We start from the raw sequence: 12,688 nt of genomic DNA, 5'->3' as shown, positions 1-12,688 counted from the left end.
TAATATTTTATTTATTTTTATTTAAGCCATTTAATTCCTTAATAAAAAATATACATATTTCATTATTAAATTAAATAATAATAAACTATTAAATTAAATTAAATATTATCAAACTAATGTACATGCAAGTTTAAATTGTAAAATTCTATTCAATAATTTAGTTTGTATTATTAAGGACCTCTTGACGAGTAAAGGCCTCCTCCATTTTACTCCACATTTCCCTGTCTTGGGCTATTGTTACCCAGTCGTCGCTGGCAAACTTTTTTAGGTCTTCTGTCCATCTTCCCAGTGGGTGGCCTGGCTTTCTTTTACCGGGAGGTCCCGCCCATGTAGTGACTCTCTTAGTCCATCTTTCGTTGCTCATTCGTGCCACGTGGCCCGCCCACTTCCATTTTAGTTTCTTGCAATGTGATAGAGCGTCGATAACTTTAGTCTTTTCCCTTATAGCCGTATGACGTTGTTTGTCTCTAAGTTTTAGGTTCATGATGCTCCGCTCCATGGCTCTTTGACAAGTTGTAATTTTTCTTTTCGTGTATGCATTATATATCCATGTTTGACTTGCGTAGGAAAGACAAGGTAGGAGACATGAGTCCAGAATTTTCTTTTTTAGTCTTAAGGGTATGTTAGACTTTAGGACTTCCTTGTGGCTCCAGAATTTATTCCACGTCATTGTAATGCGTCTTTCTAATTCGTCACAGTGTCTAGACTTTGATAGAGACAGTTGTTTACCTAAGTATATATATTGCTCTACATACTCTATCTGTCTGTTTTCGACGAAAATAGGTCTATGAGCTTTGTTGGACATGAGTTTCGTTTTGTCGATATTTAATTCCAAACCAATATCACGGCTAATACATTTAAGTTCGTTTATCATCCCTTCCAATTGTGATGCTGTCTCTGAGAAAAGGACTAGGTCGTCAGCGAAGCGTAAGTTGCTTAGGTATTTTCCTTTTATGTTTATGCCTTTTTTTGACCAATCGAGTTTCTTCATAATATGTTGTAAAACTGTAATAAATAATGTAGGAGAGAGGGGGTCCCCCTGTCTTACACCTCTTCGAATATGTATTTCGGCACCAGTTTTGTCTAATTTCACTCGACTAACGCTCTTGTTGTAGATATCTTGAATGAGTTCGATGGTTTCTGACGGCAATTCACATTCGTATAAAGCTTTCCATATACTAGCGTGAGAAATAGTGTCGAAAGCCTTAGCGTAGTCAATGAAGGCTAAGTATAGTGGATGTTGTTTTTCTACATATTTTTCAATTATTTGATCCAGTACGTGTATGTGGTCCATTGTTGAGAAAGATTTTCTGAATCCGGCCTGTTCTATTGGTTGGTGTTTTTCAGTAATTTCAGAGATGCGTTGTTCTAAGCATGAGGCAAAAAGCTTGTAGAGGCTTGGTTAATATAGGTACATCAAATTATATAAATGAATTAATTTAGCATCCCGTTTTATACGAAAACGATACCAAACATAGCCTAGTAGCTTAACTATCGCAGATGAGTGGATCAACTATTTCTTGCTGTTATTCTGTCCGGTCAGGGCCAAGAGACAATAGTAGCATAGTTTGTTAGAAGACATTGTACACCACCTTCTACTGACACGCTTGGTAGACGACCCTCAATGAAAAGGGTTTTACAGTACATATGGTCCTATTTTTCCGCACTAGTGTGTAAAATAACACTTTTCGTGCGATGTCAAAAGTTTAAGGCCCATATGTACTGTAAAACGATGTACGATACACGTGCGAATAGGTAATTCGCAACTCGTGTCGATTTAAAACACTCCCTTCAGTCGTGTTTTAATATATCGCCACTCGTTTCGAATTTCCTCTTTTCCGCACTTGTATCGCAAATAACCATATAAGTATCACAAAAAAGCGTGTTTGGCGAATTTATATGCCTAAAAATCAGGTTTTAAAGAGTGACCCAGGAGAACGTAACCATGGCAACGAGTGACAAAAGTTGATTCACCCAGATATCAAGATAAAGTTAAGATTATTCTGATTTTCTCTCGGCTAGTAATGTAGTAAAATGGCTGTATAATTTCTGAGCCAAGTAATTTTGTCAACAGACGCAGCAGTCCTCGCCCCGCTCGACCCCCAACTCGTCACCTCGGTCGACCAAGAGCCCACCGCTGCCGGGCTCCCAGCCCCAGCCTTCAGCACCGGAAAGGTAATACCAATCAATCAACAAACTAATCAATCAATCAATAGTTTCAAAAAGTAGTCTAAGTAGTAAAAAACCGGCCAAGTGCGAGTCGGACTCGCGCACGGAGGGTTCCGCACCATCAACAAAAAATAGAGCAAAACAAGCAAAAAAAACGGTCACCCATCCAAGTACTGACCCCGCCCGACGTTGCTTAACTTCGGTCAAAAATCACGTTTGTTGTATGGGAGCCCCACTTAAATCTTTATTTTATTCTGTTTTTAGTATTTGTTGTTATAGCGGCAACAGAAATACATCATCTGTGAAATTTTCAACTGTCTAGCTATCACGGTTCGTGAGATACAGCCTGGTGACACACAGACGGACGGACAGACGGACAGCGGAGTCTTAGTAATAGGGTCCCGTTTTTACCCTTTGGGCACGGAACCCTAAAAATTAAGGCGGGAAGGTTTCCCACCCACAATTTAAATTTAATTTTATCTACTTACAAAGTACCAGACAATAACAATAAGAGTTTCGCCAATAAGTCAGCTATCCTCAAATAATCCCACTTTTTCTTTGATCTTGTGATGATACGACCTTATGTCATTTTTACAGAGTCGCTTCAAAATCAGTTCTACAATCGATTATAATATAACTAGCGGCCCGCCCCGGCTTCGCACGGGTTAACAAATTATACATAAACCTTCCTCTTGAATCACTCTATCTATTAAAAAAACCGCATCATAATCCGTTGCGTAGTTTTAAAGATCTAAGCATACATAGGGACAAACAGACAGCGGGAAGCGACTTTGTTTTATACTATGTAGTGATATGATTGCTCACGGTGATTGGTGAAAGCACAATTTATCTTCATAAATTGGGTACTTTTTCAGGGAGCCAAGCACCCGCGGAACGGTACGCAGCGCGCCGCAAACGCCATCTCTCGGCGAGCGGGAACGTATCGACATGACGCACAGTCTTGGTATGTATTAACCTGTCCTTTATATGACAGTGATTCTTATCACTGTGTGCGGTCTGTCAAAAAATCTGATACTAAACGCCACTTGCTAGTGCTCCATTCCACTAACCTGGGGTTAACCGGTTAAACCTGGAGTTACCCTAGTTACCAGTACAATTTAACACTGGATTAACGGTTTAACCGCTTAACCCCGGGTTAGTAGAATGGTGCAAGTAGCCCTAAGCGGATGCGCGCAGAACGCGCCGTCTCTCTAAGATGCCACTCGAAGAAAAGTCCCTCGGCGAGACTCATGGTGAAATGGCGGCGTTTCATGATATGCCTAGGAATTTCATGATCTTGCGGATTTTACGATCGGCCGCTGACATATATACCGCAGTCAGACAAGGCACGTCTACACAGATCGAGCAGCTATAGCAAATTATTTTGCACTAGAACTGTAGAGAGTAATCTCTATTTGGAAAAGCGATCATTCATCCGCTACCTACTATTGATACTGACTATACATGTATTGTACATAAGAATCTGATCGCATGGTGTTCGGGTTAACCGGGGCCAAGGTGCTCACAAATATCTGAACACGCCTCTATTGTCAAGGCGTTAGGGTGCGTGTTCAGATATTTTTGAGCACCTTGGCCGCTCCGATATATATGACAGTGACTGTATTTATTGTTCACAGGAGGCATGGAAAGTATGGGCGGCGACGGCAGGAACTTTCACCAAAACCAAAGACCAACTACCAGTAAGTGCAATTGTACTTATAAATTTCATTCTGCTAATATATTTCGGAGGTCTGATTTCGTTTAATGACAACGAAAATTGCTTCATAAAGTGCAAGTGGCTTATCAAACGTTTGGGCTTAGGGTCTCTATTGTTTCCCAAAAAGTTTTGTGTCATAATACTCATAATGTATTGTTTGCCCGCATTTTCGTTAGTCATAATTTATTTGGTTCAGAAACGCGTCACTTTTCAGTATTGCCATAAAACAAACCTAACCTAACCTAACCCATCTATAGGATAACCTTTCGAAAATCCTGAAAAGTTAACGGTTCCAGTTTTATGACTAATGATAATATGACAAACAATACATTATGACTCAAAATTTTATGTAACCTAACCTAACCCATCTATAGGATAACCTTACGAAAATCCTGAAAAGTTAATGGTTCCAGTTTTATGATTAATGATAATATGACAAACAATACATTATGACTCAAAACTTTATGGGGAAACAAAGGGACCCCTCGAGCTTAACTTCTATTGTATGAGGGCTTTATGATGGCGAGTTCTTCTTAAACATCCAAAATCGAATACTTTTGACTAGTTTTTGAAGTGAAAACTTCTTTAGCGGCGCTGTGCACTTTTTGTGATGGGGAAAAAATGTTAAACTCGTAACAGGAGTCACGTCACCGTAAGACGTAAGACGCACACGTGAATCGAAAAACTGTTACTTCAATATCATTGAGTTTTTCTTTATTGACTTAAATGCCATCTAGCGAGTTTCGCTCTAACTGGTATTAATATAACTCGAGTACTAACAGTGATGTACTTAAGCTTTGGATTCCTCCAAAAACGGTGCCGTCATATTACGGCCGCTATGTAGCGTTGACTGACGTGACTAGAACGTTGTCTATGTAAACAAGATGGCGCGGTTTCCTAGACGGCGTTACGTTACGTTGATTATCAACGTAACGTAAGATGACGGCCGTCATGACCTTGTCGATAGTTTCGTGAACGTTTTATTAGATAGCGGTGACGCCATTTTGAATAAATGACACGAGATTTGAATAAATGATTCCGTACTACGATTATTTTCCTCTTCTGATGATATTTCATCCTCCAAGTAAATTATAGATGATCAAGCAAATCTTGTCAGTAGGAAAAGGCGCGAAATTCAAATTTTCTATGGGACGTTATCCCATCGCGCCTACATTTTTCAAATTTGCCGCTTTGACCTTGGTGGATGACGGTGTGTTATGATGCCGTGGTACTTTCCACATGTCGCCACCGTAAAGACGGCCGTCTTTTGCTGCCGCTATATGACGGCCGTCATATGACGGCACCGTTTTCGGAGGAATCCAAAGCTTTAGGGGTTTCAAGTAATGCGACGAAATAACGCTAGATGGCGTTAACCTCAATTATACATAGTGCTGCAGACATTTTGCAATAGTGACTGAGTTTTCACTTCTGCCGGCACTCCCTGAGTGCAACCCGTTGTTTTTTTTCAGTGGGCATAGATAACCGAAGTCTGCGGAGCGACCTGCTGTACGCGGCAGACTCGGTTACCAACGCTATGTCGACACTCGTTCGTGAGCTCAACTCCGGTTAGTGATATACGATATACTACAGGCCAGAGCACACCGCCTGCGTGTACGTAGTGTAAAATTTTGAGCCGCGAACGCAAGCGGTGTGCCGTCTCTGATAAGGATCTGTATATTACAACGTGCACGTGGAAGTTTACGCACGCGCATCCGACGTGCTCAGCTAAAATTGTGGATCTAAGTGTAAGGCCTGAGTGGACGCTCGAAGCGGAGCGTTCGGCGGGGCGTGCAGCGTGGCTGTGGGCTCACGCGTGATGTGAGCAGCGTGCACTAAGGCCGCTCCTATACGCTTGCATTTGTTTAACATGCACGCCGCACGCCCCGCCCCGCTGCACGCCCAACTCGAGCGTCCACTCAGGCCTTACACTAAAACAGCTGGTGACTTTAATGCGTGTCGAATATAGCCCCTGTCGCTAATATAGTCCGTCAAGCTGGATATGTCAGTAGCAATGTAAAGCAAACTAAAGTATTGTATCCCTAGGAAACGAACAAAAAGAAGCAATGTACATCGAACAACGATGAAATGTAAACAAAACAGTTCCACATTTTTCAAATTTGCTAGCTTTTTCTACTGACAAGATTTGCTTGACCAAGTATAAGCCACCATTCGCACGGCAGCTTTTACAACGCGCGTTAAAGCGTTTGAATGACACAAATGGATACATGTGTATTTATTCACACGACAGCGGTGGAGCTTTTTATCAAGCGTTGTTGGATTTTCGACTTTAACACATTCACTACCAGGAACCCACCTGGTGGGCGCTCGTGAACTTGGCTCAGGGACAACCCGCTGGGCCGGTCGTTTTTAGGGTTCCGTACCCAAAGGGTAAAAACGGGACCCTATTACTAAGACTCCGCTGTCCGTCCGTCCGTCCGTCCGTCCGTCCGTCTGTCCGTCCGTCCGTCCGTCCGTCTGTCACCAGGCTGTATCTCACGAACCGTGTTAGCTAGACAGTCGAAATTTTCACAGATGATGTATTTCTGTTGCCGCTATAACAACAAATACTAAAAACAGAATAAAATAAAGATTTAAGTGGGGCTCCCATACAACAAACGTGATTTTTGACCGAAGTTAAGCAAAGTCGGGCGCGGTCAGTACTTGGATGGGTGACCGTTTTTTTGCTTGTTTTTAATTTGCTTGTTTTGCTCTATTTTTTGTTGATGGTGCGGAACACTCCGTGCGCGAGTCCGACTCGCACTTGGCCGGTTTTTATACACAGCTATAGACAACCGGTTTCTGGGGTAGTGCGCCGTTTTTTGTCTGGTAGTAAATGTGTTAAGCCTTGGTCGTTAAATCGAATTTAGAGTGCGGACAGATTCAAGCGCTTTTTTAACGCGCGTTGAAAAAGCTGCCGTGCGAATGGGCTAAGTATGACACAACTGTAAATTGTTTTTTTTTTTTAATCTGAATTTTGTGTGTTTCGGTCAGCTTGTTTCACTGTTTGTGTGTTTTCATATTTGACCCATTTACATTTTATAAATAAAAACATGATATCAGAATATAAAAATTACAGGCGTTGCGTTAGGACTTTAATAATTCTTACTATTCTTAGTAGATTTTTGAATACTTATACACGTATGTTTCTATGATAGTAGTTTTTGCACACTAACCACCTCGTACGGCCCAATGTTCCATATTTGGAACAAATATCAAATTGGCAGTGAAATTTCAACAACTAAACCAAGGGTTCAAAAACAAAAATAATAATAATTTGGGCCCTAGGAGGATATATTCTAGTTTCGCTTGCCCTTCTTAACTTCTAGTATGCCAAGATAAAGTACTAGTTTTTCAATTTTTACATTTTTATTAGGTACGTCACTGATTCTTGCTTTTTTTATATAATGTTAAGATTATATATATTCATATATATCATATACTACAAGGACTAAAAATTAAACTATATTAGGTTTATTCCAGTTTCCGCAAATGGTCCCCAAGTTTTTAAATCACTAACACCTTATTAAAACAAAGTCCCCCGCCACGTCTGTCTGTATGTTCGCGATAAACTCAAAAACTACTGAACGGATTTTCATGCGGTTTTCACCTATCAATAGAGTGATTCTTGAGGAAGGTTTAGGTGTATAATTTGTTAAGCTTTTGTGTAACCCGTGCGAAGCCGGGGCGGGTCGCTAGTTCCTCAATAAAGAATCCTGTATGAAATATGTAAACGATTTGTTTCTAATTTCTATGAATTTAGTAAGAATAGTAAGAGTGACGTAACTACTTACTGATTTAAAAACATTAAAAGTAAAAATACATGTTTAAACTTGTTTCTTCTGTGTATATCCGTATAAATCATTTCATGAATATTGTAAAATATCTATCATGTTAAACTTGCTTATTCTCGATAAAAATAGGCTATTATACTGTATTTAAAATAAATTATTTTACACCATGCATGAAATAATGCACCAGATAATTATTAGAAAAGCACAGATAGGAGTTATTTAAACACAAGTTCTATTTAATAACTCGGATAGAAATATAAAAAGTAGGCGAGTTGACCGTGACGTCACGATATAATGTTTCATATAAATTCCATATTAGCAAATCGTTTTGACAGTTCTAAAAAAGTAACTAATTTGTCTAGTCGGAAAACACCCTATTGCGAATATCCAACATTTTTTCCAACAAATTCTGTAATGTTTCACTTTCATTCTACATGTATTTAGTTGTTTTACGTTATAAATGTTTTGCAGAGGGCTCCGATACTGAAGACACTATCAAAGGGGCCGTTGGACCGAGGAAGCAGAGAGGCAAGTATTTACAACCTTATTGTATGGCATTACGGTTTAATTTCCTTTAAAGATGTGAGCGGTAAAACCTCATAGTCTATTATGGAATGGATCTTTTAAATGAAATATCCACAAGAATTCGATGTTCGACCAATGAGGTACATCCTGTGTCTGTCAGATATATCGGAGCGGCCAAGATGCTCACAAATATCTGAACACGCCTCTGTTGTCGAGGCGTTAGGGTGCGTGTTCGGATATTTTTGAGCGCCTCGGCAGCTCCTGTATATCTGATGGCGACTTCACTTTTGTCACAGAAATGACACAGATTTACCAGTTTTGAAATTCCGTAATATTTGAAAATGTATACTTTAATTTAAATATCTGTAACCCTGATATTTCAAAATGAACCATAATGCTCTGCAATAAAGCGGAGTTTTGTATGCGATTTTCTTTCCATTTCAATGCATGATTTTGTGGCATGATCGTTGCACAGCTTTACTGTTGTATAAAGCAGCAAATTTTAATTAAATTTCCACTATTTGATGTGCATGAAATAAATGAAATATATCAGTCATATTTATCATATCATGCCATGCGTCACTTTCGCACTTACATATTTGTTAGAACGTGACAGGCATGGTGACAAATGATAAAGAGCCGGCCGTCTTAAGGCTTCCGGTTCCGTAGAAGGGTCAAAATTATTTACGTTGTCCCCAAAAAATGTGGCGAAGTGAAATTTTTTGTATGAAATGACATTTAGTTTTAATTTTTCTCATGTAAAATATAATTTACAGTTAGAAAGACATGCAATAACACTCGGCTTTATTTATTTATTTGATAAAACACAAATGCAAGCGTGACAGAGTGGTTAGAGACAAGACAACGAAAATAATTGTGATCTAGACTCACAGTGCGCGTGCGCGACCATTTAGGCGGTTTTCACATTGGATGCAAATTCGCACGACGGTCCGGTGTGCGAGGGTGACCTCGCTATATACGCGCATAGCGCTGTCACGCTTATACAATACAGCGAGATGTGTAGAAAGTAAGTTACGCTTAGCGAATATGTCTGTATCAAACTCGTGGTAGGCTTCTGTTTACCTTTCTAATTTACTAAACGTATTATTTTTCCAGATTTCGAAGAGGATGACGACAGCGACGAACCGATGCCTCGGCCGCAGCCGCCGCGCCATTACCTCCACGACAACAATGTGCAGGTAATATGAGATATTTGTTGACACCCTGTATATACAGGGTAGTTTCTTAAGCAGACATAATCCGCGAGATGGCACTACCGGCATTACTAATGTGCAGGTAAAAAAGATGTTTGTTGACACTTACAACAGAACAGGGTAGAACTAGAACAGGGTAGTTTCTCAAGACAGACATAATCCGCGAGATGTCACTACCTGCATTACTAATGTGCAGGTAAAATAAGATGTTTGTTGACACTGTATATACAGGGTAGTTTCTCAAGACAAACATAATCCGCGAGATGTCACTACCTGCATTACTAATGTGCAGGTAAAATAAGATGTTTGTTGACACTTAAAACAGAACAGGGTAGAACTAGAACAGGGTAGTTTCTCAAGACAGACATAATCCGCGAGATGTCACTACCTGCATGACTAATGTGCAGGTAAAATAAGATGTTTTTTGACACTGTATGTACAGGGTAGGTTCTCAAGACAAACATAATCCGCGAGATGTCACTACCTGCATTACTAATGTGCAGGTAAAATAAGATGTTTGTTGACACTTAAAACAGAACAGGGTAGAACTAGAACAGGGTAGTTTCTCAAGACAGACATAATCCGCGAGATGTCACTACCTGCATGACTAATGTGCAGGTAAAATAAGATGTTTTTTGACACTGTATGTACAGGGTAGGTTCTCAGGACAAACATAATCCGCGAGATGTCACTACCTGCATGACAACAATGTGTAGGTAAAATAAGATGTTTGTTAACAACCTGTATATACCGGGTAGTTTTTCAATATGGCCATATTTTGCTAGATGAATATGTTACTCATACTGGATGACTTTCAGTATGGGAGCAACTTCGAAATCACGTTAAATAATTGACAAAAGATACATTTTTTTTGCGATTTCGAGGTACATAGGTCCCTTAGAAAAATATGTTTACTATGAGGTAAGATAGATATACTTTGCTGAATATGACTAAAGGCTAAAGGTTGAAAAGAACCTCCTGTATAGCTTGTGTAGTGTGTGTGATTAGTTGTGCACAATTTAGGTGACCAATATTCGTCACTAGTAGCACTGAAATACATATTGTATTTCTATAAAAAAAACTAGTCAAGTGACGCTTTTTCTTGTATTTATTGTGTTGTGATTTAGTTGTATTTGTGTGTTTTATTCGATTTTGTTTTATCGTTTCGTTTCCAGAGTATGGCAGCTAGTGTAGAGACACAGTCTTAAGTTTTTTGCCAGTATTCTACATCAGGTTGGTTTTTATTTTTATTTTGTATTGTATTTTTTTATTTTATTTAAGTCAAGCTGCTATTTTATGGATCTTTTGGCACTGTGTTAATGTTTAAAGCTTACATGTTTTCAAGCAAACACTACTATAGATAAAAAACAATGATTATATCCCCTCTTGGACCCGACAGGATTCATAGGAGAGGTGCCTTTTTGTCTGAAACATCGCATATTTCTAAACCTATAGTTTGTCAAAGGACTGTCTCATTTCAAACATAGACAGAGATAATCATACTATCTTTGTCTTACATTCGTACTAGCACCCAAAAGAAAAGGATGAGTATAGTTTTTTTTTGTTTTTATTTACTGACAAATTGGTTTGACCAACTATATATTATTACAGGACACCCCTCCGCCCCTCCCGGCGCGCACTGGCCACTACTTCCCAAGGACATAGTGTAACTAATTACATTTGTGTAACTAATTACATTTAGCATAGACCTTGACTTTTAAAACCAAAACTTGAACAGTTCTCGAGCTTTTTGAGTATTATCTGGTTTTTATCTTAGTCAAAAAGACCTGGCGAAACATTAACAACATATCGGTTTCTCGCTCTCGCCTATGGCTCTTTTCGAATCGCGATCGATGTAGGGCTACCAGATTCGTTTTGATTTACGGGGGTGCTTTATTGAATTTGGCCTGCGGGCGCAGCATGGTTCCATTTTTATCGCTTGACACCATGCCTGTCACGTTCTAACAAGTATGCAAGTGCGAAAGTGACGGGTATAGTGACAGGCGATAAAAATGGAACCATGCTGCACCCGCTGGACACATAAAAACATATTTGTAGCTGTCCAGCAGAGGAGGGTCCTTAATGCGCTGGTCCATGTGCAAAAGGAACCTTTACTTCAGAGAAGGGTCCTTATGCACATGAACCATAAGGCCTCTTCTGTATTGGAAAGCCACATTCATAACTATATCTGTAGTTTTTGCAAACTGAAATAAATTGTAACAATTTAATACTCCAGTCCATCAGTTCATATGAAATTAAAAGTCACAAATAAAGTTACATAAACTAGATTTGTCAATCATAATGTCAAACGATTATTAGTCACTTAATAAAAATACTGAATATTCAATTAAAATACAGGAGCGGGACAATGTTACGTTCTGATTCAATTTCCCAAATTTCGGGACACAGTTAATTTCCATCCTGGATTAAAATCGGGGCGTCCCGAAAAATACGGGACATCTGGCAACCCTACATCGAAATGACTGGTTTTTAAGCAAATGTATAATATTCAAAAACAGATTTTTATCATTAAGCTCTTGGACTCATAGAAACGGTAAAGAAATGGAAAAAATACCGCAAATTTTTCCTCCCAGAATAAGCAAAGGTTCCTTTCTGTAAAACACTACTCATGGAATATACGAAACTCTCATATCAATTGATAGTCGCAAAAACCTACAACTGTGACATGATTTTCAAAATATAAACTATTATTTCTTGTAAGAATTTTGAATCGGAACCAAATTTTAAACAAATTCGGCGCCAGGTATTCTAAAACCATGTGTTTTAGAATACCTGGCGCCTAAATTTGTCTAAAATCTGTCTTAAAATTGTCTAAAACGACGGCCCTTTTACCTGGGAACCTCACAATTGTGCCGCTAGTTGCTTTATCTATGTGATTGTCAAACAGGTTGAAATTAAAGCAATCTTAATATGAACTTATTGGTATGCGATTTTATATTGCCGCCTATTTGTTACGGGCGTGTTAAAATTAATGTTTTAGATATATATTGTCTATGTACTTAAATGTCTGAACAATTAAAGCATAGACAAAGTAATAGTAAGATGAGTAATGTTGTGCAAAATATTGTAGCCGCAAAGACAGCTGAAGTTGGCGCTGTATCGCTCAATACATTAACACATTCATAGCCACCCAGCCAAACAAGACATCCGCGCCAGGCCACAAAAATTTCGTCATATAAAGCTGTAGTACCACGATCCCGACTATCGGGTCGTCCGGCCTGGGAACGAAATCATAAAATACCCGATAGGCG

At 39.2% G+C, this 12,688-nt stretch overlaps 1 protein-coding gene across 1 annotated transcript in view; it reads left to right on the top strand.

Annotated features, from left to right (window-relative positions):
• The window catches only part of LOC134657865 (dystrobrevin beta), a 34,412-nt gene extending 23,314 nt beyond the window's left edge, over positions 1–11,098 (top strand). Inside the window, exons 14-21 of the mRNA XM_063513445.1 lie at positions 2,075–2,175; positions 3,045–3,133; positions 3,807–3,869; positions 5,356–5,451; positions 8,149–8,205; positions 9,319–9,401; positions 10,592–10,649; positions 11,028–11,098. Coding sequence (XP_063369515.1) covers positions 2,075–2,175; positions 3,045–3,133; positions 3,807–3,869; positions 5,356–5,451; positions 8,149–8,205; positions 9,319–9,401; positions 10,592–10,624 — 522 coding nt within the window. The 3' untranslated portion in view covers positions 10,625–10,649; positions 11,028–11,098. The remainder of the gene's footprint in view (positions 1–2,074; positions 2,176–3,044; positions 3,134–3,806; positions 3,870–5,355; positions 5,452–8,148; positions 8,206–9,318; positions 9,402–10,591; positions 10,650–11,027) is intronic.
• The last annotated feature ends 1,590 nt before the right edge of the window (positions 11,099–12,688 follow it).

The sequence above is a fragment of the Cydia amplana genome, chromosome 21 (assembly GCF_948474715.1).
Source record: "Cydia amplana chromosome 21, ilCydAmpl1.1, whole genome shotgun sequence".
NCBI lineage: Eukaryota > Metazoa > Arthropoda > Insecta > Lepidoptera > Tortricidae > Cydia > Cydia amplana.
Note: the sequence above shows the minus strand (reverse complement) of the source record. Positions and strands in the feature narration are given on the sequence as shown.